Here is a 27,889-nt window from a genome sequence, read left to right on the forward strand (position 1 = left end):
CAAAGGAAATTCAATAGTTTTGAAGAAATTTGACATAAGCAATGATAAGAAATCTCTCTGATTAAGTAACTTCAGGAATTCTTTCTTTAGGACTTCTGACGATATAATTTTTTGAAATAACAATATACAGTGAGAGCAATCACATTTGATTCAGGTTACAACAGTCCACCTCTCTCTCTCTCTCTCTCTCTCTCTCTCTCTCTCTCTCTCTCTCTCTCTCTCTCTCTCCATGTTTTGAATTAGTTCATGTTGGCCCCAAGTTGTTAATGGTTCGTTCACTGTTAAAATAAATTTGCATTCCTCACAGAGATATATTTTGATGACAGCGTATGCAGTATATCCTGCAAGATAAACTAAGAGTGGCGTGTAATCTTTTTCTTTTATGAAATCACCTTCTGTGATGGTACTTTTAAAAAACAATGTCGATGTATTAGCCTCCATTCCTGCTTCAACAAGTCTTTTCGTGAAACGGTAAATTTCTTTTTGGACCTAAAAGAATAAGGCTTTTAACGACAGGTTCATAGAAAATTTGTAATACAAGTTTTAACACTTTGTCTCTCCAAACTTGATGGATTCAAAACTTTCACTGTTAATTTGTAACCATATGCCACTGATTTCTCAGTTTCCATGGAATGGAGTGCTTGGATGCTTCACCAAAGATGGTGAAGCTTCATGAAGAGTTTCAGAACCTTCAAAAGATGGACAGTAAAAATTTTTATCAGATAAATGTTGTTTTAACCGGTTATTGAGAATGCATTTAAAAATATGAACTGCATCTGTAATAAAAAAGGTGGCCTGAAGGATCAGCGGAATTGGAATAAACACTACTCAGTTGTATATTGTGGAGCATTTGCAAATAGTGAAAAAAAATTCTATTATTTGGTTTTTTGTCTCTTACAAAATCATAACCAATTTTCTCCAAATCCGAAATAACTGTGTTTTAAAATCTGAATATAATATTTGTTCAGGAATTTTTTTCACGGATAAAATATAAATGACGTCTTTGTAATTTGACAATAAATTTTGAATCATAAATACAAAAACACGCACTTGTAGCTGCATCAGTACTATCAAAAGATCCCAGTAATTCCACCTTAGTAATCAGTAGAAGGTTTCAGATGAATTTCATCGATCCTTAAACTAATTTTGCGTTCTCAAGAATTTAAAATGGCCAATGTCTTTTTGCCATGCATCAGAAAATGATTCTCTTGCTTTTCATATGGGATGGTTGAGTTTAAAGAAGAGCAGAGCCTACGAATAGTACTTGGATGAGGGAGAAGTAGGGATGCAGGATGCTGTACAAATTTATATTAATACTTTGATGGTATATCTGTATGCATTATTTTCACGTTTCAACAAATGTAATTGTTCGCATGTGAATTTAAACACTGACGCTCTCTCGTTGTTAATGTCTCCCTCAATTAAATTCAGTAAACTACGATCAGCACTTAAAACGAAAGAAATATTAAAATCACTATTGTCAATCGCTAATATCTGTTCCAAGACGTTAGTAATCTCATTGAAACTATTCACCTTCATAGTAAGTTCCAGTGATGCAGTGACTTGCCAAAATATTAATTTCGGCACTCTGTTCAAATATCGACAACGTCAAATCTTCACTATGCTGAATAGGCAATGGAGGGTGCAGGCTGATATATATTAAATTTCCAGGGTCTTCTCAATTTTTTTTCTTCTAATCTTCGCCCCTTTTTTTTTTTCGGGACTGTCTCTTGTAATTTCCTGTGATGACAAATAGTTTGGACAGTTCGGATTGTGATGGGACAGCTCCGTCAATTAATTTTCGATGCTTGAAATCTATGGTGATTCTCTTTTTTTTTTCCATCAAATTTAGATGTCCGTCTAACTATCTAGGATGGTTTGAAATGAATCTCAACTTAACAGAACGGGTTAATCCACCAATGACGTCCTAAATTGGCTAAGTTTAAGGTGGTAAGAGATGCTGGCTACGGCAGTTTTTCGATATCTTCAGTTTCATTATCATCTGTAGAAAGCACGCCCTGTTTCCTTGGAAGATGTGCAGCTTGATTTGAGTACCTCTTTGGCTTCTGAAAGGAAAATACTGTGTTCCATCTACATTGAAAAGTGGCAAATAGATTGGAATACCTCAGATCTTGGTAGTGTAACGAGAAAATTTTTACCTTTAGTTAGAGAGTTCAAGAAGAAAGAATTTTTGTGGTTTTCTGCACGATTGCACGGCACATTCCTGCTGTCCGGTCACATGGCCATGGCAGCATTAATAGTAAACTATTTAAATTAGGACTGTCTCCTACTGCGCTTTGTCTGTGTGGGGCTGAAGAGAACGTGGATCATATCTTATTTGATTGCCACTACTATTTGGACTATAGACAAGAACTTCAACTTACTGCAGGACCCTTCACTAGTGAAAATAAACTTTTACTTGGTCGATCTCAGGTTGTATTTAATGCTCTTAATACATTTGCTATCCGTGTCTTCAAAATAAGAGATGAACTTCGATCAGTTAACCCAAGATAGACTGTTGTTCTTGTGACTCTTTGTACCTCAGGGGTTCATGTACAGAAAAGTAACTTTAACTACGAGTTCTCGCAGTGATTACTTGTATTAGTAGCAATGTTATTATTATATATTAGAACTAATGGATTTCTACTGCCTCTGAAGATTCTACTTTTTGTTCCTTGGTAATGCTACTCTAGTGGATTATCCTTTTGGACGTATTGTTTGGTGAACTGTTGAAGCCAATTAAGACTTGATATTGATTGTACATAGTACATATATTTGTTAATGACGAACCTTTCCCTATTAATAGTTTGATGGGGTGAAATTTGATCCATGATATTTGGACTCTTTCCTCAATGAAGAAAAGAATGTTTTGAGGAGATTTCTCTGTTTGCTGATTTTCATACCAGGATGAGACTTCTGGTACGATGCCAGGCACCTGTCACGATGACAACAGAACAGAGCATAAAATTTACACACAACAAACACTACACACAGATGACCGGTTATGGCGCAAGCCTCACCACAAGAAGTATAAAAGCGGCTAATGGGGGAATCACTGGGGTCCGCAACAACTACACTTAAATACTTAAATCTTCAGTTTCAAGATATTCCTCCATCACTTGAGCTCTATGTGCAGTCACGTTGTCAGCATGAAAAATTTGGGTTATGTTAGGTTAGGTTAGGAACAATCATTTGATTGAATCGACTGTGTGGGACAGCATAGAATGGCTTACCTTTTCTAAAAGTTCAGTATAGATTTTCTTGGATTGCAGCAGCTTTTTTCGGCCTACTAAAATAAAACCTGGGCTAACCCCACAACTAGAAAATCGCATACATGGTTCGCGGATCTCTTCTCTGTACGTCTGCGTATTTACGGTACCCATATCAAAAATATGAAGAGGGGTAAAGTGTAAAGTGTTAGTTGTCAAACGGCCCCAGGGTTTCTTTTATCTCCGCTAAACATGAAGAGAGGTGTGGACGTTAATCATTATTCCACCCCAGGCGAGAATACTGCCTCCACTATTAGTTGGATGGATGGTATCACATTCCTAATTTTCTCGAGATGAAATTACGTCAAGAATCTGTTCTAGGCTATAACGGGACCCATCAGAGAACAGAACTGTACCCTCGATTCCTCGGTACGTATTCACTGCCTTCCTTCAAGTCCACTTGAATTTTAATTGAAACTTTTTAACACACTCTGGTTGGAAATGTTTCACCTGTGGCCGTACAAACCTCAAGGTACAGTTGATGAGAGGACGTTGTTGGGATTCATCTTGCTCTTAGAGCCAGATAGCGGTCTGTTCATGTTGACTTATCCCTCTTGCGACCTTGGACAGCCCTTCTTGTAATAGTGGAATAGCTCCAGTCTCCTGAAACTGGTTCCATAGTGTGAAGACAACACTGAGGGACACATTAAGACCAACTGTAACCTTTGCCTACGACTGCTCAGCTTCAAGTCGTCTACGGCCTGCCATTTCAAAGAATCATCTAAGCGACGATGATTTGTTGTCCTGAGCATTAGAGATGTTGCTTATCCAACTGAGAAAGTCAGAAACCATGGAATGAAATTATGTGGTCGCAATCCATAATTGCATAATTTGCCGCTCTGTAAGGTGCTATAACGATTTTAAATAGAAATGCGGAATTTTCATGCTAGGATGCCCATTACATCAAATATTCGCCTTCGGCAACACTCTACACAATAAAATATTAATATATTAAGGAAAAAACTTTGTACAAATGTACTGTTAATTTTCGGTTCTTCTGCGGCTAGTATATCGTTTTGCTTCCATTAATCCTAGTGGCTGGTATGGTAACACTGTGTTGCACCATTCTTCTCAAGGTAATATATTAAGTAGTCACAGATCCCCTACCTATGTAGGTGGTCTGTGACTCTTCACATGATTTTATTGGATCTCTGCTTCGGTACCACATGAGTCTTCGTGGGATCCAATCCTTCGAATTCTTTTAGAGCTTTCTTTCATTCCTTCGTATTCTGTTAGGGCTTTCTTCCATTCCTACGTATTCTGTTAGGGCTTTCTTCCATTCCTTCGAATTCTGTTAGGGCTTTCTTCCATTCCTTCGAATTCTGTTAGGGCCTTTTCTTCCATTTGTCTTCTATTCTGCATGTCATGACCTCGTCTCTTTCCACATCAGCTATTCTGGGCTGTATTTCTTCTTGCTCTTACTCCTTTGGTTTTGTGTTGTCAATATTCTCTTTTCTTCGTAGTTGATTGCTCACTTCCTGCTTGATTTTTTCAAAGATTGCTGGACTTATCAGGGTTTTCGTGAATATGGTCATTCTCTGGTCCTCTATTCGTTGCACAGTGACGGAAATATCAGGGAATCGTTCCAACCACTGGGTATGCAGTCCAGACGAATACATTGCCATATCGGTCTGTAGATTGGTTATTTCATACTATACTCACATGATGTACGTATTCATTTCGATGCTGCACTTGATGCGTTCGCGTTTTCTTCTTTCCATGGTTGTCACTAGTGCAGTTGCACAGGAAGTACTTCCAGTTGGTGGGGCTGGATGGTCTTGCTCTTCTCCTTTGGTAGCCACTTGATCCACTGTCATCCTCGGGAGACTGTCTCCGACTTTTCGAACTGTCTGCCTGAATGCGACTGACTTTGTCTTGCGCCACACTCGATGCAATATGGTTATTATTTCTCTTCAACATTTATAATAATAATTATTTTTTTCATCTGTTTATTTCACCAAAAGTTTTCTTTCACGTCTAATTACACTGCCGACCAGCTAGAAGGCGTACAAAAAAGGGAAGTACAATTATTCCCAATATCACAATAATAATCACAAAATTATTTACAATATTTTAGCAAAATCGTGGATAGATATTAATTTTATATTAATTGATTTCAATAGATTTGAATAGATTGTTGTTATATGTTGTTATTATTCCTGTTACAGAATACTGCATAATCTGTTTTCTAATCCTAATAGTTGAGGTTGGTCAAGATGAAAAATGTTCTGAGTGTCCTTCTGCATTAGCTCGTTCTGTAACTGAAGTAACCTGTCCACTTATCTGAGAGATTGTCAGATAGACCCTTCACTCTAATATTGCTTGGTGTAACAGTATTTCGCTGGGCCTATTTTCAGTGAATTGTATAGGTTTATTGTATTCCTTGGAAAAAAAAAATTCTTTAGGCAGATGTGGTTGTATAGCACAAAATGTAATGGTAAGTGGGGTTGCCATGACTCCGTCTGGCACCTGGGGTTGAGATGAGGACTCGATGACTCGATATTTATAATGATTTATATTCGATAAATAACACTGGATTTTAAAACATTAGTAACGCTGCCATTTTGTAAAATATTTTCCGCCTCCTGGATAATTATAAAATTACTACCGTGGGAGACCTTTACATCTTTCAAAGTACTTATTGGATAAATTTAAATCTCTTGGATCGTTCTTATATTTGAAGTTTGCTAGCAGAAAAGCAATCATTTATTCACAAAGACATTGAAATAAGTGTAGACTGAAGAGTTAGTGAAGCTTGGTACGTGCTTAGATGTATTATGGGAATATTTAAAATCAGAAAACGCACATATATATGTACTATTTCCAAGGTTAAAACTTCTTTAGCAGATGGTTATGGCATATGTCCTTACTTTGCATTACACTTTCTTGCCCATTTGGAAGAGTATGAGGAATGGTCGAAACTCCTACAGCTGCAATGCAAGCGCTATTATTTTTGTTGTTATTATTGGGTTTATTGAGTTGGGGGAGTTCGTGGATCGTTATCGTCACTTATCTTCCAATGTTCATTCATAAATGACACCAGATGGCAGGACAGGCTTTTACTATCTGGTTTATATCGGCGTTATCAAAACAGGAGTGAACTTTTACTTATTGTGTAATGCAGATCGAAGTGTAAATGTTTATCTGTAATGACTGGCATTTAAGAGTATTTCAGCAATAAAACTCAGAAAAATAGTTGACCCTGAACAAGTGTCTAACCGATTCTTAAATTGCTTCTCAGTCATTTGCCGCTTGGAATATGGAATCCCAAATTTTAGATTTTATACAGGAGCATTTCACTGCCAATACTATCGCCATATTCGTAGTAGTGTTATGCGCGTGTTTTATGATTCCTCGCAAAAACTGGAAGCGACGACTTCCACCTGGCCCGATCTGTCTGCCTATTGTGGGTTATTTTCCTTTTCTTGAAAGACAAGTGCATCTCCAAGTGATTAAACTGGCCAAGAAATATGGAAATATATTCGGGTAAGTACATCTGTGTATTTAATAACATCTGAGCAGTATCATTGGTGATTGTCAGATGACAAAAACCAATGCGCCATTAGTGCTGTTAAATTCAAATTTTATTTATAAAATATGCAGAGGAAACAATCAAAGGTTTTGTACTGACTATTTTTTTTACCTGGTTTTTTAACTCAGATAAGGCCAGGATAACCCGCTGTTTAGCCAACACATTTATCTCACATGAATCACCTCGAATTCTTCCTGTGAGGTGATTTAAATAGTTACGTCTATGGTTAGAAATATGACGTAAATGAAGTGATGAATATGGTTGTGAAACAATCTGCTGCAAGTGTGGGGATATTCAATTGTAGATCTATAAAATCAGTGTTTGGGCTTGAAAAATTTAGGGCTTTGTACACCATGTTTGAAAGTTTAATCTAATAACTCTAAAGGAAACAATTCATTCATCCATTAATGAATTATTTATCTCTGTGCGAATACTGATATAATCCAGTTAGTTCCAGATTATATCAGTAATAATCTGTTTAATAAAATGATTTTGGCGTTATTTTGGCTACCCCCACTAACAAAAGGCCTTTTAAAAACGATGTTGAAAATGTTTATGTGCATGGTCTGTGTGCTTATTTTTTATTTTATAAATAAATTTCAAAAATTATAAACTGTTTATACTGGGGAACGACCAGAGAAATTTACAAAATAGAACAATACAAGAAACTACACCTGATTTATCAGGGTCTTGAACCCTGGTCACTCAAAGCACTTCCATACCCGTGTGCCTGATGACTCGTCTACGGCGAACATCACCAAAGAAGGGAAGTTGTTGTTGATGTAGTAGGGTTTTAGGAGCATCAGCGACTAAGGCCTTATTGCTCAGTGTATACTGTCCGTAAATTGCTTGTGGTTGATTTTCTTTTTGTCGAACAAAAACTTGAATTTCGGGTGGGAGGTGGAAACATGCTATCCTTACCTGATACCGGCTATATCAGCCATGCTATGAAAAAGGCCCATACAAATTCCTCACGTCATCGATCGTACTCTTAAAAACGAAGTCTGTAAGGTGAATACGTCATATCTGTAAGTGCGTGCACTCTTTCATCAATTTGCTGAAAGAAAAATCATGATTTACAGAAGGAAACATGAAAACGAAGCCAGAGACCAACTTGTGTCATTCCGCTTATCATTGAATGTATTCAAAACTCGGGTCTTCTTTCCATGTGGTGTGATACTACGTGATTAGTTCAAACTGTGCTACCTCCCAGTGCTAATGCTATGCTAATAAATTATATGTATTTTTGAGTCGACTTGTCTGTTTTGATGTATGAACAAAAAGAAATGGAGAAAAATTGTAAAATCTCGCTAGAGTTCAATTGAGCGGATCACAGTATGAAAAAGGCCATTATAGATCCCTGCTATCCAAACGGAATTCGAACGCGGACCTTTCCACGCTGTGGAAAGGCAACGACCATAGTCACTGTGCTACTGTGTCACTGTGCCTTTATGGATCTTCTTGCATCTTGAACGACACATTTAGTCTCCTGATATGGCTATAAATCCAGTGTCGGAACCATTACAAGACGAGCTGGCCAAAGTCGCCCGAAGGCAAAGTCAAAAAAACCAAACTATTATATTAGGGTCACCAGGTAAGTTATTACATAAACGCATGTGTACTGTCTGTATACAGACTGCGTTCTCCGTTCGATTTGCCTGTTTTGCCTGACGAAAACCCCAGTTTCTGGTAAAAAAAATCCTTGCTATCTATGTCGGAGACCGACTAACCCAGACAACTAGTGAAAAAGCCCATAAAAGTTCCTCGCGTCATTGACGAGATTCGAACCGGGGCTTTTTCCATACGGGGGGGGGGTAGTATGGTGACGTTACCACTGTGCTACCCACGTAGACCGAGGGTTACTTCAACAAGAACAGACCACTATCTGGCTCTAACAGCAAAACGGAACCCTACGATATCCTGCCATCAAATTTCTGTTGAAGTTGCTTCTGTCACAGGTTAAAACATTTCTAACCGGACTGTGTTAAGAATGCTCAATTCAAGTGGACTCTTCGTAAGGAAGTCATTGGTTTGTGCCCCATTAACTCCAAACCACTGCAGACCTAGTCGAAACTACTGCCATGAACATATGACTTCTATTGACAAATCGGGTACAGTTCTGTTCTCTGATGTGTCCAGTTTTGGCCTACACACAGATCATAGACTTTGTTTCATCTGGAAACAACGACAAATGCGGTACTAACCCTCCAAAATCAGATCAGAGAAAGAGATATTTATTGTGGAAGAATAATGTTCAACGGACATTATTCTGCATGTTTTTGATGATGGTAGCGTAATTGAGCAGCGATATCGAGAAACAGATACTCGAATCCTATGTGCGACATTTTACAGTTGTGGTTGGTCCACATTTTCATTTTATGCACAACAACGCCACTCCAAGTAGAGCTCAAGTGGTGGAGAAATATCTTGAATACTCAGGATATCCATCGACTGCCATAAACAGCACGATCACTATATTTAAAACCGAACGAACGTGCGTGTGGCTCCCTTCAGCATCGCATTACACGCCAACAGTCGAGACCTTGGTCATTTGGTGAGCTAAGGTGTGCACTGGTAGAATAATGGAACTTATTGCCACACACTATTATAGACACCATTATATCGAGCATGGTTCACCGCTTTCAGGCCTGTTTAGCAGTTGGGGCAGTAAAAATTACCTTTTCGGTAATTGTTATACAACCCTCTAAAATGTCCCTTATACCTATACGAAGGTGTCTTCGTATGTCCCTTATACCAATACGAAGGCCTCGCTGTCTCCTCATTTATCATTATTTTGTGCCACACTACCATACCAAATTTCGTCTCACTTAATCGCAAGGTGCATGAGTTACAGCACGTTTTCTACTTGTTGTGTTCATTTTATCGAACAGTATATTTGGTCAAATTTTCAGATTTAAAGGTAAATGCCAGAACTAAATATAGGAGCAGTTTACTCATTATAATTTCTAACTGTTTAAACATAACTATCGACTTAAAAAGAGTGAAAGAAGGGTAGGAGTACAAATGTACAAAACGAAATTGAATTTAAACACGAATAAGTGTTTCTTCTTGAAATAAAGACAAATTAGAAAACTTGTGTACGTTGAATTGCACTGAACTAGTTTTATGGATTTCAAATTCTCAGGTTTTAATTAAAAGTATATTGATTTTTGTATTATTAGCTTGAAGATCGGAAGTCGGTACGTTGTTTTCCTAAATGACTTTGAAAGCGTGAAAGAGGCATTGAACAAATCAGAATTCCTAGATAGGCCACTTCCATCCGCACTGGCTCCTCTCCCTGAAAGCAGAAGTAAGCAAAACAGCCATCATTTTGATTTTCTTTATCACAAATTTTAGGATACTTAAAACTTTCATTCGAAAAATAAAAATAATTTAATTTAAAAAAAAGTATAAGGTATGATGTCTATATTTATTCTATTATTATTGTTTTGAAAACTAGGTGGATGCTGATCTCTAATCTTCCTCGTTCTCCATATACTCACTTCTTTTGAAATCTGATGATTGGGGAAACTAACACAATAGGCTGAATTCATTTTTATGTTCCTAAAAATTGCTTGTATTCTGTGGTCGATTTCCTCTTTGGTGAACGTCAAACCGAATTGTCGGATTGAAATCCATGGAACCTTCTCCTGAGACCGACTAACTCAGTCATGTTGTGAAAGAAGCCCATAAAAATTTCTCGCACCTTCGAGTATTCGAGGGTTTTCCACCCGCGTGTGGAGGGCGGTGGTTATACTCACTGTGAGACCCGCAAGGGAGGCCCTTGTATTAATGGATCAACGCTTGGATGCCACAGGTCTTCTGGAAATTTTTCAGGCCAGGTCCATCTGTTCGCGTCTGCAGTGCACCTATTTTATTGGTTCCAAATTGGATAACGGTACGTTATGCAAATAGGATAACTACATAAATGAGAGCTTACATATGCTCAATTAGGATAACGTATCATTCCACTTGGAAATAATTGTGAAGAACTGGTTCCAGGAACATGAGAATGAATTCACCCTAATGTGATAGCCCCAATCATCAGATCTCAAAACAATTAACAAAATTTGGGATAAGACAAAACGAATTCTTTGGAGGAGAAAACGGCATACACAGAATTTGCAAATACTGTGGTAAGGAATTGAGTCAGAATCGAGCAACATTCCATTTATTTATTTCCTTTGTTTTTTATTTATTTTCATTTATTTATTATTATTTATTTGTTTATTGTACTAATCGGTCCCAGCCAACTTTCCTGGCGTCTTCTCCACTATTTACATACTGTGCAGATAAATACAAATTTCTCTGTTATAATATATTGAATTTCTGCACTTCAAGTGCCCGCTCCATTATAGGGTATTGGAGCCCCACAGTTTACGTCATGTAAGTTTGATTCTCTGCCAAAAAAAATAGCAAGTGAGAAAGTCCTCGTACTAGTTCTCTTGAATCATTTCACCTTTCGTCTTCCGTTGTTTGTAGCAGCTGAAAGAAACGTAGGTAGCTTTATCAAGCTTGCTCTTGCTCCATTTAGAACAGGACTTGTCTTCTTTGGAAAACATGTGCTGCAAAATTTTTTTTTTGCAGCACATGTTTTGAAAGTACATGTTTGGTTTTCAGAAAGGTCTGTCCTTGTCTTCAGTAGAAGGCTTCACATCCCGAAGTCAGTGTCTGCACGCTGCTTGCTCAATCAAGCAATTACTATTGTAGATCCTCGTACTCATGTCACCTATATAGAAGATGTGCCCAGTGAATTTTTCAAAGAAGGTCCCGTATCCTGTAATCAGGAACGTTGAACAGTGGTTTGGTTGCAACTACTTGGCATACCCTTCCCAAACTGTTTAATGCTTGGAAGAACTCTTTGGTTATTAAACCCTCGGTACATTTGCTCCATCGGGCCTGCCACCGTTCAATAAGAAGAGCCCAAAATCGTTTCCACTCTTCATTATAACCATCGTAACAATGAATCTCAATTGATATCAGTTCGTATGACTGTTTACAACGCAGACATAAGCATATTGACTTGAATACTAAGATCAGATCCAGCTGCAGCCGTCCTGCAAAGGCTCATTTCACATAGCCCTACAGGCCATACTGAGTTGTAACAACGTTACCAGTTGAAGTGAAAATATTTTCCTAACCGTTGCCTTTTGCAACGCACAACCTAGCCAGGCATGCACCCCACGGCTCGTAATTGGCAAGATACAGGGGCAGCATTGCGGACTCTTTAGACACACACATTTGCTCGTATCATTGCCACGAAAAATCCAGATTTTGCTGAGATTAAGGCCGGATATACTCACCATTAATTAGGTGTACCTAATAAAAGTGCTTTTCGGAGCATCATAATGAGTTTCAACCTTGCTACAATTTGCCCAAGAAGTCAAATCTCTTTGTGTTTTGGGTCCGTGAATAGTTGTCTCAATTAATCCTTTAAACTCAAATGTAAGCTTACTGATCAAATTAATTATTAAACCAAGTTTTTTTCGGTCGATATATATATTTTTAAATTTTATTTATTAAAATAAAATTGAGGATAAAATTTTTGAGCGTTTTTGTCGAACGTGAGGTTAACATACATTTTTCCCCCGTTTCCATTTGACATTCTTTTGATAAATAGTTCCCTCTTGATGGATATTCTGTTTTATACCAATATTACACAATAGTATTACTACTTTATAACAGTAATTTAATTATGGAAATAATTTAGAAAAAAAAAATCTTTTGTTTGACTGATATCATTAGAAATAATTCTTCCTAAATTTTAAAATATTGCAGTTGCATGAAAATGTTTAGTTAATACAACATTTAGTTCACGTGTAAATAAAAATCGCTGAAATTTTTACTTAAAGGTTTTGCTGCAGAAAGTGGCCCTATCTGGCAGGAACAACGAAGATTTGCATTACACATACTTCGCGATCTGGGATTCGGCAAAGGCCAGATGGAAGAGCGCATAAAGGTAATTGCAACTGAGATAATGGTACATAACAATGCAATTTCTGAATCTTTAGTTCTCTGAAAGTTAGATCCATTTCATATCTGTGTTTCGCAATGAAAAAGCATGACTTCAAAATTTTAGAAAGATGACTAGGATAGGCGTGAGAGAGCACAATAGCAAGATGACACAGCACAAGTGAGACAGCACAATAACAAGGCATAATGAACGACAGAGATGATCGCTAACGGTCGATTTAAAAAAAAAAAGAAATATTAATCAAGAAGGTTATATTCTTTGATTGAAGTAATTTCTAAAGAACTCTGGATCCTGTTTCTGATATGGTGCAACCATCCTATATTTTGAGGACTATTCCCTCGAGTTGAACACTCGGCTATGGCTGCAGCAGATTTTTGTTTATACAGTACTCTGGGACTGTCACATAAAGGAGTCCATAAGATCGAAAGAATACAAGGACATTCTGTCTTGTTATTGCCGTCAGTTTTAATACACTACAAACGTATCCTTGTATTTGAGAACTCGGTTATGGTAGCCAACGTTAGTTTCCTCCAACAGGTGACTCCAAGGTTTCCATTTAGAGATTATGGGGATTCTCTGCAATTGTATTCAAGAACCTCTGGATCTAGTGTACAAATGTCAGGAATTTAATTACCTGACAATGAGGGGTTCTGAAGACGAGAGTACTGGGCTTACATCGGGATTGGTGCCGACAGGGCTAGCTGGGTGGGTAAAGTGCCTGCCTGGCATCCCAAAGGTCGCTGGTTCGAATCCCGCCTCGGGCTTGGATATTACGATGGTGCCGTACTCTCCGGTTGGACCTCACGGCCACGATACACGAAGGAAGCAGGAAAAAACTGGTTTCTTCGTGTATTGCTCAGATCATATGACAAAAAAAAAAATCAAAAATCGGGATTGGTACAATGGATCTTTGAATATATTGCAACGAAATCTTTAACATCTCTACTAAATCATGTACTCGTTCTCTGAGTGATCCGAATTTTCTTTGATTCATAATTTATGGAAACATTAGTTAGCTTGACCCCCCCCCCAAACTTTATGCTGCTTCTCACATAGGTGTAGTACATAAGTTGACCAAGTCAAACAGTTTCAAGTTTAGGTTTAATAAACTTGGCTGCCAAGGCAATTCTGGTGTCATAAGGTCGTGGTGACAGAGCATTCCTGATTGACATGGCGTTCTTTAAAGGACGTTCTATTGCTATTGGTGTAGGTGCTATTGGAAATTGTAATTGTAAGGTATATAGTAAATTCTGAGGAGGTTGCAGTACAAAAAATCAAGCACCGACCCTCTCCGTTTGGCGGTGAATTTTCTTTTTCTATTCCCAAGCATTTCAACATGTCATCTAACTCCTTTTTGGTTTGAAATGCCTCAGAATGGGAAAGCTAAATACCAACAAATGTCGTTGGTACTATTGTCGAAATATGTGTTGCTGGCCATGTCAGCTACTCTGTTCCGTTGCTGTCCCTATGAACGGGAAGAAAGTTAACTGAAAAACATTAAACACTGTTTAAGGTTTTTCAGTTATATTTCATGGCGCTTGAACATCTGAAACTTTGACTTTGTTTAAGGTTAAGTGCCTTGCAAAACAACAGAAACGCTGCTGTTTGCTTTTAGTTTGTGGTTATCTAATAGGAGGATATCTATTGGTTTTTTTCGTGAGCAAGTTTCTACAAAACACATGAGGTCTGTCTACGCAAAAAAGGGTTTCTCTACTAGTTGACAAACAAAATGTAGAGTTCATTTTATGTGTCAAGATCCCTACAGTTTTAAAGTATCGTCTGACAATTACTGCGCTGTTACAACTCTTCCAGTGGGCATTGATTAATATCGATTTGTCTCCTCCACAAAAAAGTTACCCAACGCTACTGGTGGGCAGACCCTGTTGTCTGGCAGCTGTATTAATTTGATAAGCACACGATAAGATAAACGAAAAGGACGACGAGTGCATAGTAAAAAAATGACATACGTTACGCGGAAACAAACTCATTCTTCCATGTTTATGACGTTTACAAATTTCGTGCGTTCTCTGGTCGTTTTGTTTGTTTTGCTGGATGAAAAATTCGAGATACGGAAAAGAAAGACCGAATAACTCAGGCCACAGAGGTGAAAAACATACCAAGAAAAATTCCTCGCTTCATTGCCTGGTTTTGAAACCGTGCCTTTTCCGCCCGGGGTGGGAAGGGTGACGATCATATGTACTGTGCTATCCGCGAAGACGACATCTTGGAACATTGTGATTTTAGCCAAAAGGCCGCGATGATCTACACCCTGGAGCAAAGAATCATACTCGGATCAGTGATATTTCCAAATTCTTCATTAGGGCTGTGACATACTTTTGTTTGTACGTCACAGCCCTAAACCCTTTGGCTAAGGGTTTGCTTGACTCCTTTATTGGCTCCCTTAAAATAATTTGGTGGATCTCATCCATCCCATGTGCCTTTTTATGATGAACTTGGACAATTTCTGTTCCACAAGTTTTATTGGTTCTTTTCGGGAATCATATAAACTATCCTGGCTGACACAGTTATCTGTTCTCTTGGTTATTTCTCGTATTTTTCCTCAAGTTTCCTTTGATATTATACTGTTTCTCAAATTCGCAAGCTTTTCCATGGATTGTAATAATGAAAATTAATTACAGCTATTTTTTGGGTTAGCTGATTTTTAAACATTTCTTGATTGATGAGAGCTATATCAATCATTTTCAATATGCGTTTTCTTTAGTTTTAAGTATTGCTATACTTTGTTCGAAAATACTGCGTTTTCGCGGATTATATTGAACTTCGTTATATCCTGTCCTTCTTATTTCTTGAAGGTATGTCAACGTGCCAATTCAGCATATGGTTCTACAGTTAAGCCTGATCATCAGTAATACGAGTATTTTTTTGTGGAACGCTCATACGTGTAGTTTGTAATTCCGTTGTAATTTTGTCACCATCATTTCAACATTTTTCATATAATCCCCACTTTCCTTAAAATTGAAAAATTATCTTAATTGATCTACTGTATTTTCATTGTTTTTGCAGTTTCCAGTGCACTTATAGTTTATAGCCAAGGGGAGCGGTAGAAAATTCTCAGCAAAAGGGTCGATTCTTTGGCCTACAACTTTAACTCTTAGTAGAGCAGGTGTGGGACATGGAAAAGTATCCACTATCAGTTGCTGTCATTTATTGATGACTTCGAAATTCTTCCCGAATAAAAAAAGAAGCAGATCTCTCTTGTCTGTCAGCGCTTATGCTCGGAATAATTGAAAATAAAAGCAAAAAACCTCGATTATTTGACCAGAAGTATGGTCAATCTGAACCCATCAACTTGAAAAGCTGGATGTGAGGAATACGATTGGTAGATCGCCTCTTACTCCTAGAATTACTACTACATTTACTGTTATTTAGTGGACACGAAAATCAGCTCGATAGAAACCCTCGTATATGAAAACTTTCCGACTGAGCTGATCAATCTATATTTCTGACCTAAACCAACTAGTGACCTAATATATCTATTGAGCTATGTATTCTACGGACGTTTTATTAATTTTCACCCATATTTATGTGAATTTTACTTATTCTTGGTGCTTTTTCTACATATTTCTGTTTTGGATGCAAAACTAATCGTTTTTCTTTGTACTACAGGACGAAATATGCGAGTTTATAAAAGGGATTGAAGCCCACAACGGAGCACCTTTTGACCCGAAAGATGCCCTTCTTTCTAGCACCATCAACAACATCACGTCTTTGGTTTTCGGGAAGCAGTTCACCAAAGAAAGAATAAAGTTTATTAATAATCTCTTCACAAAAGTAAACGAAGAGTTTCCAACGTTTGATTTTCCTACGTATTTTCCCTGGCTGTCGCGATTATTAATTTCAGTGATAAGGTTTATGCCGATGATAAAATTATTTCTGGAATTCAATGAGTTTATACGGTAAGTATCAAGTGTAGAATACCTCTTTGTTTTTTTTTTGTTTTGAGATCTTGCATCACTGTAATGATCGTATATAGATATTGCAGATCATATATCGAATTGAAAACAAAATGGCACAAGTATAAGAGCTACACATATGAATGCTCTTAATAACAGGAAACAGTGAAATCGGAATTCACAACATATTCTTATAAAGGAATAAGTTATTATAGCTATGGTATACATATTCGTAGTGTATTTCGTCCTTATTTTGGCACCGTTTTGTTCCCTTAAGGACGCCCATATTTTTAAATCATTTTTCATATCAAGATACGTGTGTGGTACAGTTGGTAAAATCGCCGTCCTTCCCACACCGGGTGGAAAAGACCCGAGTTCGAATTCCGTCACTGATGTAAGGAATTTTATGGGCCTTTTTCACAACGCGGCTAAATGAGTAGGTCAAAGGCGAGTGAAGCATGTTTTTTCTCTCCCCGAAACTACGATTTTCTTCCAGCACTCACAAAATCGACCACATAACACATGGAATTTAATTAACAACATTAATCACTTAGGAGGTTTCCATCCTGCAGTGGGTTGTTAATGGCTGTAGTTTACCTTTCAATTAGACTTGTCAAAAAATAACATTACGGATGTCGATAGAAGATGCTCAAAAATAAGGTCACATCACATCAGTACGGCATATTGTCCTCTTCAACGGTTAAACAGGCCTCACTGTGAACCACACTCGATATAAGAAAGTCTATATGGTTCTGACACAAAAACTCCCATTCTTCCACCACCGCAGATCTTAGCTCACCAAATCACCAAGCAGTTGCCTGTCGACGTGCAATGCGAGCTCAAGGGCGTCATACACGTGTTCGACAGCATTTAAGTGAAATGATTATGCAGGCCACTGCAGCCGTTGGATATCTTCAGTTTCAATATATTCCTCAACCACTTCATCTCTATGCACAGTGGGGTTGTCGTGCCTGAAAAGAAAATCTGGGACAACTGCACACCTAAAAAGTTTCACATAGGTTCGAGTATCTGTTCTCGGTATCTCTGCACAGTTACGGTACCCCTTTCAAAAACATAAAGGGTGGCGGCCGTTCATCATTATACCACATTCTTCGTTGTCTCTAGATGAAATAACATCTAGAATCTGTGTATAGGTTAAAACAGGAGAAATCAGAGAATAGAACTGTACACCATTTTTCAGGGCTCCAAATCACAAATCCAATCTATTCTAGTTGACTTTTGTCAACTAGAATAGATTGGATTTGTGATTTGGAGTCACCACTCGAGTAACGTTGGTCTTGTAATGGTTCCTGTCTCCTGAAAATGCTACCATAAAAACTATTATATTAGGATTACCTAGCAAGTCACTTCAACTACCTATGTGTATTTTGTCCGTAAATTCTGGTCATGTTCTCTGGTCAATTTGTCTGCTTTTACTTGACGAAAAACCGCAGTTTTTCCATGGAAAATACCTTGCTGTGTACGCCTGAGCCAGTCGCGCAGTGAAAAAAGCCCAGAAAAGTTCCTCTCGTCATCGTCGATCTTCGAACCCAGTCCTTTTCCACCCGCTGTGCTAAGGACAGTGACGATACCACTGCGCTGGCCGCCTCCGTAGCCAGGTGGGCAGGAGCAGCAGTGCGTAGCACACGTTTCTTGATTAGACCGGGGTTCGAGCCAGTGACCACCAAATACGAAGGATGCGAAAAGGTCAGGGAATGACTACCGCATACCCCCGGAGCAATATGGCCTTTGTTGTTAATGCTCCTAAAAACCAAATAACAAACAAACAACAACAAACCACTACGCTACCCTTGCAGAAACTGATACCACAGTGCCGAAACAACACTGCGTGGCACATTATTCCAACGTGTCACCTCCGCCTGCGATGCTCGGCTTCAAGTCGTTCAACGGCTCGTCATTTCACAGAATCATCTAAACGACGATGACTTACCATCCTGAGTACTGGAGATTAGTACTAGTAAAGGCATTAGATGCAAGAAAGAAGCTTATACAGCATCAGCATAAAAAAAACTTCCCTTCTCACCCATCCATTCGCTCCAAACGTTTTTCCAGTTCGTCTTTGATTTTATTTAAGCTGTCAACTTCCACAAGGACAGATTGAAGTTTGTTCCTACAATCAACCCACCCGATGGCTAAATGCATCTATTCTACAACTGTCGTTCCTCAATTTACATTTATGCCCTCTCAAGTGGGCAATCTGAGCAAGAGGAAGAAAAATAAAGAAAAAGTAAATTTTCTTTTAGTTTTACTCTATGCTGCTGTATATTTGAATTATATTGATAACGCATTATTAGTTATAGAGAGACGAAAATAATTAGTGAGATGATTCATTTCATTACGCTCTGAAGATTCAGAGTGTGATTGCATATTATTCTATTTCTTACAGCTGTATTTTATTTTATCTTTTTACAGGAGTGAAGCTGAACCTATTAAGAAGAAAGGTGATCCAGATAACATTGGAAGTTATATCGAGGGATTTGTGGTAGAAATTAAAAAACGGGAAAATGAATTAAACAGTTCCTTCAATGGTAATTATCACTCTCAAAGGAATAGTAATAAAATAGCTTTTTACTTAGGCCATATTACACTGTACATATTTTATCTGTAAATTGCGTGTATTCTGTAGTCGATTTGCCTGTTTGCTGGATGAAAAACAATGCCTAGCCGGAGACCAACTAACTCAACCACGTTGTGAAAAAGGTTCACAAAAATTCCACAATAATCGACGGATTCGGAGGTGGTCTTTTCCACCCAGAGTGAAGAGGACAGCGATTTTACCAACTCTGCTATGGTAGTTGATTTCAATTTAAAAAAAAGAAAAATAATAAAATTAATCTTAAAACTGAAAAATTTTCATCTGTAAAACAATTAAAAATTGTGACAAGGGGTTCCTTCCTCATCGAAGTGCAAAAATCATAGAATGTCCAACAGATGTTGCAAATGAGTCACAAGTACTCTGCAGCAATATTTACATCTGAAAGACCATTTGAACTGTGGAGTAACAGCGACAAGGAGCAAAGTTTATAGTGTGTGTAGTGTTTTTTGTTATGCGGTTCCCGTGGTTTCCCACAAATCCGCGTTAAATGCTCTGTTAACATAGCAAAGCCAGTCAGTGTGGGTTATGTGTGAGTAGTGTGTTGTTTGTGTTGTTTGACTGGCCTCTTCGTTACTGGGAGGCGCGATCACCAGGAAGGAGCCTCCCAGCATCCGTCCACTGGCACGAGGAGCCGGACCAGGGAGTAAAAAACATCTGACGGGCCGTCCACACTCTTGCAGGAGCGAGAGTGGGGAAGGCCAAGGAAAGAGCAGAGAAGAGACAGGAAAGTGGAAGACAGACAAGATAGCGAGGATGACAGAGCGTAGGCATCCTTCCAGGCGAAACGGAGCAGGAAGAGTGCTAGATGCAGTTGTGGGAGTCCTAGAGAAAGACTGTGGGTAGGAAGAAGAGAATAGGTAAAGTTCAAATTAAAGAGTCCAGGATCGTCACAATGGAGAATCACCGAGCGGCGTCGACAGGGCTGTCCGCCATTTGCAGTTTCATGTCTGGAAGTTTCCGGTGCTGGGTATCAGTTGCTGTCTAGAGGAGGTTATCCAGGAGTAGTGTTCGGGAGTTGCAGGTGATGCCAGCGACGACGAAAGACCTCGTTGGCATAACTGGTCAGTGCACGGAAGGCATCATTAGATTCCAATAACTTGGTTTCTGGCCGAAGTGATGTAGTGTGGAGGTCTAGGAGTAGTTGGTTTCTTAGATCTAAGTATACGTTGCATGAGTGCATCACGTGATCCCAGTCTTCAGGTTCTCCGCAGGTACAGAGGGCATCCTCGACTAGGTCGAACTCTAGAAGGCGTCTCTTGAAGGACCCGTGGCCAGTTAATAGGAAGGAAGCATAGACGTTAGGGAAGAACCAAGTGGAACGTTGCTTGTTGATGTAGGTTACCACAGGAAGGAAAAGTTTATGTAAAATATGTGGTTTAACAATCTCGGAAATGTGTCTAACGGAAAAGCTGCCAAGACTGAGGGAAGTAAGACTCAAGGGTTGGACGCCAACATCCTTTTATATTAAAAGAACGAGTGCATCACATATTGGACTTGTTAATAAGATTATTATTATACTGGGAAAAAAAAAAAACCTTAGAAGGGAGAAGTATTAATTCCCCCAAATCAATAAGAAAATTCAAAAAAAAAAAATTGGGAAGAAAAGAAGAAAATGAGTGATAGACTACGGCTTTTAACTTCTGTAATGGGAAACATAATGGAATTTCTGATAAAGGATGCAATACAGGACCATTTCTATGGGAACGATGTCCTTAAAGGATCACAGCACCGGTTCGCGAAGGAGAAGACTCCTCTGGCTAGTTTTGTTAATAATGATGATGAGATTATTTTACAACTGAATACAAGAAACAGTTTTTATATTATTTACATCGATTCAGGATGGACTAGTGTAGAAAGTGGAATCCCTCAGGGAACAGTGCTGAGATCCTCTTCGTGCTTATAACTTCCTTAATGGCGTTGTTGAGATAGAGAGTAAGTACCGGCGAAGCTGTCAGATTATGATGTTGATGTGAAGGCTGGAAGGGTGTTAATGATTACAACCTGTCTGTTTTGATTCAAAATGAGTTGGATGCGTTATAAATATGGTCTAAAATATGCCAGATAAAGTTCACTGCTTCTAACTGCAAACCTTTGAGCCCTGGGAACACAAATCAAGGAGTTAATTCTAAGTTGTGGACGGGGATTAAAATTGTTTCGGGAATTAGAGGTAATCATAACGGAAATGCGAAATTTACCATGAAGTGTAAATTGGCGACACTAGCATAGTATGATGTCTTCTCTATGATTTATAGTACCTTTGTACTCGTAAGTAGGGAGAAAGATATCATTGTAATACGTGAAATATGTATCCAGGTGCAGAGAAACCTCGCCTAAAACAAAACGGGTCTTCTAGAAAGTGTCCAGAGAAGAGCGATCAGATCTATAAAGAGGCGCAATACGGATATTGCGCCTCCAATGAGGATCAGAAGTGGCACACTGCAGAGGTCTGCAGTTCGATACACTGAGGTGGGGTGTTCGAAAATTAGGTGTATAAAGCGCTAAATTGAACGGAAAAGGTATATTTTCAGTGGCAGGGCAAGTTAAGAGTCAGGAGGCACAAATATAAAATCCTAAAGAGTAACAGAAATAAACTGATTTTAATAAGAAGGCTGAATTTCTCAGGTCTTACCATAGAACAGCTTGCTGTATATCTTTGGAACTAAATTACTCTTGTTAACGTGGGCGGAAGGATAATTTGATAAAGTCCAAAGAATTGGACGGTCAAGAATTGATAGTTTTTGAATTGGAATTAGCCATTCAAATTCTAAAACTAATATTAAAATAAATAACTGTCCTAATATAAAGCTGAGAAATTGAGAATGCTTTCCTTCTGAAAAACCAGAGACGAATATGTAGAGTTCTATGCTGCCAGGTATGCAATGAATTATTCAGAGCTTCGACTGCGTCACTAAGAAGGGAAAATTCATGAAACGGCGAAGGATATATGTGTAATTGGGGATACATTAAACCGATTGCACAGGAGGAAAGAACTCTTAGACAGATAAAACTCGCTGGCTAAATATGGACTAAGATTATTTTGTTCCTTCAAACTTTATAAACTCCATAAAGATGTAATGAAAGCAACCACGTATGGTAGATAAATAAGATCTTTATTATAAAGATGAGGAATCGATGAAGAGAATGACACAAAAAATTATATAATTATATTGATACGGAAAGATTACAAAAAAAGTTATGTTTAAAAATTATTTATCATGCGATGTCCATGGTGTAGAGATGAACAGAGCCTAAAATCCGTTTGTCAGAAACAAGTATCAAGTCAGTCAATGAAACTTTGCTATTAATACCCTCTCCAATCATTATCGATGACGAATTTATTTATTGGATTATTTAATTGTACAATGATATGAATTTATACTTTTAAGAAAAACGTATTGATAACGAGTAAAAATTATAAAAAACTATAAAATAGTTCTGAAAGATTTCAATTTATTATCAGTTATTAATAATCGATATGCAGACATAAACCTGAATGAAATTCTGAAAAGGCTTATATTTTTATGTAGAAAGTATGTTATTGGGGAACATAGGATCACTCTTTGGAGCTGGAAGCGATACTACTGCAGTAACACTTTCGTGGAGTCTTCTGATAATGGCGACATATCCCGATGTACAGCGACGTGTCCAAGATGAAATAGATGAAATCGTAGGAAGAGAAAGGATGCCATCGTGGGAGGATCGCCTTCAACTTCCCTACACTGAAGCAACGTTACTAGAAGTATCCAGATGGCAGACAATCCTTCCAATCAATTTGCATAGGATGTAAGTATGCAGAATTTAAAAAAAGTTAAAGATTTGGTTATGGCTTGGAAGTGTTCCTATTTAGAAATTATTATATTTCTGTGTTTCCGTATAATACGAAGCACCATACTGCAATTTTTTCATCTAAATGTGCATTTTGGTGTTCATTTTCGTGAATATTTTCCATTATTGTATCAGAATTAATATTGTACCGTTCCAAAAATGACTTCTTCCATCTTCATGTGCATAGATTAACTATAACATCTTGTATGTAAAGATCGCCCACTCGACCCTTATGTACCTTATCCTGGTTTTTCTTTAACTTTTCCGTTAACTAGATTGCAGTAATATTTTTAACTCTGTTTAGAGTCTATGGCAAAGGACGAGACATAATGATAACACACATACACAACGTACACTCATTGGCCAAAAACGTTAGCATGTTTTTTCTTCCAGAAACTCGGATTATCATCCAGCAAACAAAAAATCAACCACAGAACACATGCGATTTACAGACAGTATACAAGGAGCAATGGCATTAGTTGCTGATGCTGCTAAAACCCTACTACAAAAACAACATATAACTGAAAAGATCTTGTAATGCTTCTTAATATACTCCTTCGTTTGTTATATTCAGGTTACTAGCACCATTCACCCAAGCTTTGCACACGCTGTCTTCAATTTTACATGCTTCCATACCACGTTCCTACTCTAGTATCCAACAAAGAAACAAACATTTCAGATGACGTTAGAGAAACAACAATCAATGGTTGATCAACCACCACAATATCGAGATCTGTATTGGCTTTCTAATGAAAATCACGAGATGCAGGGAAGGTTTGGCCCCAATAACACTACTCTTTTTTCTGTGATGATTTCCACCAATTAATGGTGGTAAAGTATTTTCTCCGCTGCTTCACACAGCTGTTGCTAATATAGCATGCAAAGCGAAAATTTTCTCAGTGCCCTCACATTCTTACTAGCTTTTAGTGACGGTATTTTCAGTACTTGTCAATATTTTGGAAAGGCTTGGGTTCGAATTCCCTCAATGACTAGAAAATTTCTAAAGGTCCCATAAATCGTGGCTGCTTTCTTTTTCCCTCGTAACCTCTCTGGGTTTTTTTGACTTGACGACATGCAAATCAATCGGTTAGTTCACATTTCTACAGACATAGAATGGAAATGAATACATATATAAGATGGAAATTAAGTTACTCGCCTTAGTTACGATCGTTAAAAAGCGTCATAACTAAAATAATTCATTGGTACGCACTTCTGTAATTTATTTCGGATAACCTCTACAAATAGGCGAAATCTTACTCGTAGACAGAATCATTTTTATGAAATTAAAATTTAATGACATGATATATTATACAACATTATCTTATTTCATACAATATATCATAATTTTATTTCATAATAGCTGTAGAATTAAAACTGTTGTGAGTAAAGACTTTCACCGTATTCGCTTGAATTATGAATTTACAGAGCAGCTGCAGACTCTACTATCGGAGGCTATGACATACCTAAAGGAACGATGGTTCTTGCCAACTTTTGGGCGGTTCATCATGATCCTAAGTACTGGAAGGACCCAGAAAAGTTCACTCCAGAAAGGTTTTTATCTTCAGATGGAAAAACTGTCAAAAAACCAGAATATCTTATTCCTTTTTCGATGGGTAAGTCAAGGATTTACATTCAATTCTTTTTAATTTGCTGTCTCAGTAATATATATCTTTCTCAAAGGGGTATCCCACAGTAATTTCCATTTTTTTGATATATGCAGTAAATCAATGCCCCTACACCACGTAGCATGGAATCAATTTTCATGGAATCACGAAAAGTGACAGGACTTTCTTGTAACAAAACTGTTCTCAATTCCTGTAGTAACTTGAACAGAGAACTACGCTGATCAACAGATTTGGTGATTCGGCCAGCGAGGGCAGACGCTCTATAAGTTACTCGTTTTCCTTAAAACCATTCTTTCATACATTTAGAGATGTATGAACCTCAGATGTTTCCCCGTAGTTCGATTTCAGGTCATCCTCCTTAGTTTGAATTTTTGTCCCTTGGTTCCAGAGTAAATTAACGCTATGGAAGGTGTTCCCTGTCGAAGCCTTATATGTTTATACAGTTTTCAAGGTTTTATACCAGAGAATTAATATAATGTCACTTTAGTAAATGAACAAAATAAAATGTTAAAAGCAGTTAAATCAACGAAAGTAATAAACAAGATAAATATAGCGCAATAATAAGACTGTACTCGATGTCCGAAGACGTCTGTAAGGGTCTGCAGTCATTCTGCAATCAAAGCTTCCACAGTGTTGGAATGTATGGCATGTACAGTATGTGTCCATTAGCCTAACTTCCCGTTCCAAAAGCATCTCACATGTGTTAAATTGGATTGAGGTCAGGCGAATTTGAAGGCCAATCAAGGTGGATGATCTCGTTACTGTGTTTCTGGAACCAATTGTGCCGAGTGCGGGACCGTTAACATGGGACATTTTCGTCCTGAAAGACCCCATTGGTCGATTTGACTGTTTTACTGGACGAAAAACCCGAGTTTCTGGGGGGAAAACCTGGCTATCTACGCCTGAGACTGACTAACTGAACCACGGAATGGAAAAAGTATATTAAAGTTCCTCGCGTCTGCGACGGGATTCGAATCCAGGCCTTTTCCACCCGGTGTGGGGAGGAGGGTGACGATCCCACTGTGCTACCGGCTGAGAAAAGAGCTGCAGACAAAAAAAAAAACTATTATATTTAGGCCACCCGAATAATTAAATTTATCTCTCATGCTTTGTCTTATGTCTGTTAATTGCGTGTGTTCTATTTTCTGGGGAAAAAACCTTGCTATCTAAACCTGAGACAGACCAACTCAGCCATGGAGTGAAAAAAGCTCATTAAAGTTCCTCGCATCATCCACAGGATTCGAACCTGGGCCTTTTCCACCCGGTGTGGGAGGACGGTGACGATACCACTGTGCTACCTACACGCACTAAAGAGCTGCCGACAGACCTCATGAGAGTAACGTTGATCCATATGCACGAGGGGTCTTAGTTCTTGTCAGCAAAGCATATCCTACATTAAGCAACTACCGCCAACTGCCTGGATAGTGGACACCGTGCACATTGGTCCATGGGCTCATGTTGCTTGTACCAGAATAAGGCGTTCGTGGGCGTTCCAGGTATTTTGACTCATCAAACCAGTACGCTCGTATCCAGTCCTCCTGTGTCCATCCAGCGTGTTCTTGACCCCACAACAGTCGTCGTCAACAATGATCATCAAGAAGATGATTATTGTTGACGACATCATGTTTTCTGGCCCATCGTCATTTGGGACATTGTGATTGCATTCCCGATATTGGATTGCGATGTAAACTGCTACACAGTGACCTGCTTTTAAGCTTGTAGGTACAGCACACAGCACCCTTTACTCACCACGAACATCCCCTTCCCTAATCCTTTACAGTTCTATCAGTCGGAGTTGGCTTTATCCTTTGATACCATTCTTTGAACAACGTAATAACAGTGGTGTGTGAGCAACCGACAATGCCGTTTTCGATATGGAAGGACTCACGAGCTCCCACAAACATGCCCTTTTTAAACTCCGTGGTACCCTTACTACTTCCTATATCTGTTACTTTATTACTTTGAGTTTTTCTTTTATTTAATTATTTTTTATTAATTTTGATTAATTTATTTTTAATTTTCAGGTAAAAGGTCTTGTCCTGGAGAAAAAATGGGTCTTGTTTCAGTTTTCCTTTATTTTACAACAATTCTACAAAAATTTGATATAAAGTTACCAAATGGCGCAGTCGCTGATTTCAAAGGACTTCTTGCAGTCGTCTTGCAACCTATCCCCCAAAAAGTGTGCCTGACAAAAAGAAAATGAAAACAACGCATGGAAAAAAAAACTTAATTTGTATAAATTTCTTATTTCTTTAGTTTATATATTAATTATTTATATTAAATTTAGATTAAACAAACCGAAAAAAACTCGCAGAAAATTGTATTTATGTAGTCAGATTTTATCTGACTTTAAATCCGGTTGTAGTCAGATTTTATTTGACTACAACCGGATTTAAAGTCAGATAAAATCTCAAAATTATTATCTCTTAAAATTGCTACAAAATCATAACCAATTTTTCCAAACCCACAATAACTTTTTTTTTTTTAAATCGGAATGAAATTTTTCTGCAGTACATTTTTTCACGAATAATGTATAAATGACATCTTTGTAATTTGACAATAAACTTTGAATCACAAATGCATAAATAAGCACTTGTAGCTGCGTCAGTACTATCAAAAGAATTTCACAGTAATTCCAAATTAGTAATCAATACAGTATAAGGTTACAGATGAATTTCATCGATTCTTAAACTAATTTTGCGTTCTCAAGAATGTAAAAAAGACGATTTCTGTTTGGCCTCCACCAGAAAATGATTCTTTGGTGGAGGCCAAACAGAAATTTGTAGCCATGTGGAGATATCTAAAACACCTAAGATGAAAATATTAATACATTGGTGGAATATCTGTATGCATTCTTTTCACATTTTAACAAATGTAATTGTGTGCATGTGAATTTAAACACTGATGCTCTCTCGCTATTATTGCCTCGCAATTGAATTCAGTGAACTACGAGCAGCATATTAAACAAAAGAAATATTAACCTCGCTGATATTGGCAATTACTGGTATCTGTTCTAAGATGTCAGTAATCGGATTGAAGCTATCCACCTTCATAGGAAGTTCCAGTGACTATGACTTGCCTAAATTATAAATTTCGGGACTCCGTACAAATACAGACAACATAAAATCTTCAC

The 27,889-nt window shown here is 38.0% G+C and overlaps 1 protein-coding gene across 1 annotated transcript; it reads left to right on the forward strand.

The window, feature by feature from the left end:
- The first annotated feature begins 6,536 nt into the window (after positions 1–6,536).
- LOC150088494 (cytochrome P450 2J2-like) lies at positions 6,537–26,959 on the forward strand. Its single transcript, XM_090370189.1, has 8 exons — positions 6,537–6,755; positions 9,984–10,111; positions 12,654–12,760; positions 16,403–16,692; positions 19,123–19,238; positions 22,834–23,089; positions 24,557–24,744; positions 26,781–26,959. The coding sequence occupies exons 1-8, from the start codon at positions 6,616–6,618 to the stop codon at positions 26,957–26,959; spliced, it is 1,404 nt and encodes a 467-aa protein (XP_090226315.1). The 5' UTR covers positions 6,537–6,615.
- Positions 26,960–27,889: the final 930 nt, after the last annotated feature.

The sequence above is a fragment of the Mastigoproctus giganteus genome, chromosome 3, assembly GCF_048544385.1.
Source record: "Mastigoproctus giganteus isolate SK-2022 chromosome 3, ASM4854438v1, whole genome shotgun sequence".
Lineage (NCBI taxonomy): Eukaryota > Metazoa > Arthropoda > Arachnida > Uropygi > Thelyphonidae > Mastigoproctus > Mastigoproctus giganteus.

Coding starts and splice junctions, on each gene's coding strand:
- LOC150088494 (XM_090370189.1), top strand. CDS start 6,616: ATGATTCCTCGCAAAAACTGGAAGCGACGACTTCCACCTGGCCCGATC. Junction 16,693..19,122: donor GAATTCAATGAGTTTATACG/GTAAGTATCAAG, acceptor ATCTTTTTACAG/GAGTGAAGCTGAACCTATTA. Junction 19,239..22,833: donor ATTAAACAGTTCCTTCAATG/GTAATTATCACT, acceptor ATTTTTATGTAG/AAAGTATGTTATTGGGGAAC.